Source organism: Myotis brandtii, unplaced genomic scaffold, assembly GCF_000412655.1.
Source record: "Myotis brandtii unplaced genomic scaffold, ASM41265v1 scaffold38, whole genome shotgun sequence".
In the NCBI taxonomy this organism is placed as follows: Eukaryota; Metazoa; Chordata; class Mammalia; order Chiroptera; family Vespertilionidae; genus Myotis; species Myotis brandtii.
In genome coordinates this window covers 4,597,932-4,600,828 of record NW_005364596.1, presented here as the reverse complement: position 1 = coordinate 4,600,828, position 2,897 = coordinate 4,597,932, and the positions used below count along the sequence as shown (strand labels likewise).

Here is a 2,897-nt window from a genome sequence, read left to right as displayed (position 1 = left end):
TAGGGATTGGGCCTGCCCTCTGCCACCTGGGAGCAGGCCTAAGCCAGCAGGTCGTTATCTCCCAAGGGGTCCCAGACTGCGAGAGGGCACAGGCCGGACTGGGGGACCCCCCTCTCCACCCCCTCGAGTGCACAAATTTTTGTGCACCGGGCCTCTAATAACTATATAACACACCAGTTGCTAACCAGTGTCCACTTTTTCTTTACTCCTAAATAACTGGTTATCTTGGCAAAATTGCTTATTATCCCAATATTTTAAAAAAAAATTCTTGTGAGATATTTTAGATTAGTTTCTATTCAGGTCTATGTGTTGACATGATTTTTGTCAAATGCTAAGATATATTATTGTTTTTAGAGTTAGAAGTTCTGGAAAGTTTTCCAGTACTTGTTGATTAACTATTATTAGATTTTTCAATAATGTAAGTAGAATGCATAAGTTTATGCCAATGTTTTCTACTAATATGCAAATAATGATTACGAGCCCTGGAAGAAGAGTGTAGGTTTGTATGTTTTTTTAGTTTTGTTTTTCTTTTGAATCTTCACCCTAGGATATTTTTACATTGATTTTTAGAGAGAATGGAAATGAGAGGGAAAGACAGAGAGAAGCATTGATGTGTTGAGAGGAACACATAGATTGGTTGCCTCCTGCACGCACCCAACCAGGCCCCGGGCTAGAGAGGAGCCTTCAACCAAGGTACATGCCCTTGACCAGAATTGAACCCAGGACCCTTTGGTTCACAGGCTGGCACTTTGTTCACTGAGCCAAACCGGTTAGGGCTGATTAACCATTTTTAATGTGAAGTACTTGGCAGTTTAGCATGATTAATTAATCTCAGAATTTTTGCTTATATGCATTTTTTTGTACATGACAGTATGTTTTCTAATTTCTATGAATTATAAAATTAAAATTCTAATTTCTTTTACAAGGACACAGTATACATATTGACATTACTTCTAAGTAAGCATATGATTAATATTGATGTTTTCCTAATTGTTGATCTTTTAATATTTGTCCTTCCTAATCACGTTTCTCCTTAACATTATACATAATTAAGTAAATAGTAGGAATATGCAATATGCAAAAGAAACATATAAGAAGGAATTCAGCCGAACCGGTTTGGCTCAGTGGATAGAGCGTCGGCCTGCAGACTGAAGGGTCCCATGTTCGATTCCAGTCAAGGGCATGTACCTTGGTTGCGGGCACATCCCCAGTGGGGGGCGAGCAGGAGGCAGCTGATCGATGTTTCTCTCTCATCGATGTTTCTAACTCTCTATCCCTCTCCCTTCTTCTCTGTAAAAAATCAATAAAATATATTTTAAAAAAGAAGGAATTCAGCAATTCTTTGGAACACAGGTATGGTACTTGGTTATAGCTTAGTTAAGGTTATTGCTATTCTTTTCCTTTTGTATTTCCGTCTTGTGTGATAATGTTCTGCAGTATTTTAACGCTTTCTTTAAAACTTCACATCCTTAAAATTCTGTCTTTGGTTTGGTTTGTAGGAAAAGTGAGTTTTTTTGTAACATTGATCTGATACAGTAGAAAATATTTTTCTTTTTAGACTGCTTGTTCACAGTGCCCTGTAAAATAAATTTATTCCTTCAACAGTATAATTTATCACTTTTATTTTTTCATTTAGGATTTTCTGCCGTTTCTTGGCAAAAATGGCAACCAATGATGCTGTTTTGAAGAGACTAGAACAGAAAGGTGCAGAGGCAGATCAAATTATTGAATATCTTAAACAGCAAGTTGCTCTTCTTAAGGAAAAAGCAAGTAAGAAAAATTTAAACTTTCTAAGAAGATACTTAAAATGAATTCATATGTTGACAGACCAAAAAAAAGTGTGTATTACATAAATTATTACATTATCTTGGTAACTTTTATATTCCTTTAATATTTAAATTTGGAATGAAATGATAGTCTAGAATTAAGATAAATTAGAATTGATATATAGTGAATGTATGATATATATAGAGGAAACAATGTATTATTTTCAGATTTCTGGGGGAAATAACGCTTAAAATAATTTGGCATAGAATTAGAGATTAAAAATGAAGGAAAATTGGTGAAATCAAATATGTACTGAAGCTTGTATAGAAGAGAATGTATACTTAAAATTATTTTTAAATTGATTTGAGAGAGAGAGGAAAGGAGGAGAGAGAAACATTGATATACTGTTCCACTTGTTTATGCATTCATTGGTTGTTTCTTGTATGTGCCCTAATTGGGGATCAAACCTGCAAATTTGTTGTATCGGGATGACACTAACCCAACTCACCTACCTGGCCAGGGGTGAGAATGTATACTTTTATATTACTCCTATGGCATTGTCTGAAATGATTTTTAATTTTTTTCCATACTTATTTATATTTTACCTAGAAATTGCTATGATTTGTATAAAAATATCAAATCTAAATTTCTGCTTGTAGGATTTAGGTTGACCTTCGTTTTGTTTGTTTAAATATATTTTATTTTTCAATAACCAATGTTATTCTTGTAATGAAAATTCCAAAATCTTTATCTAGTATATGTTAGGACATCCGGCATTCCTGGTCCCAACCCAGTAAATGCCAGGAATAACTCCCATTATTTTGAAAATCCCTCAGGCTTTTAAAATTCCACATTGGGAGCACTACCAACCTCACTGAGAATCATTGTTTTTTTCTTTTATATTTTTGTATATCCAATTGCTCACCTTTAACACACATCTATATTATGTCTTGAGCAAATTTTTGTAGCTATTTCACTCATTAAATGTTTGCTCACTTAAGCTTCTGAGATATCTACACTAATAAAAGAGAAACATGGTAATTAGCGTACGACCGCTACCCTTCCCATTGGCTAATCAGTGAGTATATGCAAATTAACTGTCAGCCAAGATGGCGGCCGGCAGCCAGGCA

General features: G+C 34.7%; 1 protein-coding gene across 2 annotated transcripts in view; it reads left to right on the top strand.

Annotated features, from left to right (window-relative positions):
* AIMP1 (aminoacyl tRNA synthetase complex-interacting multifunctional protein 1) overlaps positions 1-2,897 on the top strand; it is a 32,442-nt gene that overhangs the window by 7,858 nt on the left and 21,687 nt on the right. The window contains exon 2 of one of the 2 annotated variants that reach the window (XM_005872426.2): positions 1,637-1,770. In XM_005872426.2, the coding sequence (XP_005872488.1) occupies positions 1,637-1,770 (134 nt within the window). Of the gene's footprint in view, positions 1-1,636; positions 1,839-2,897 lie in introns of those variants that run through there. The other variant, XM_014544741.1, reaches the window with a different exon arrangement.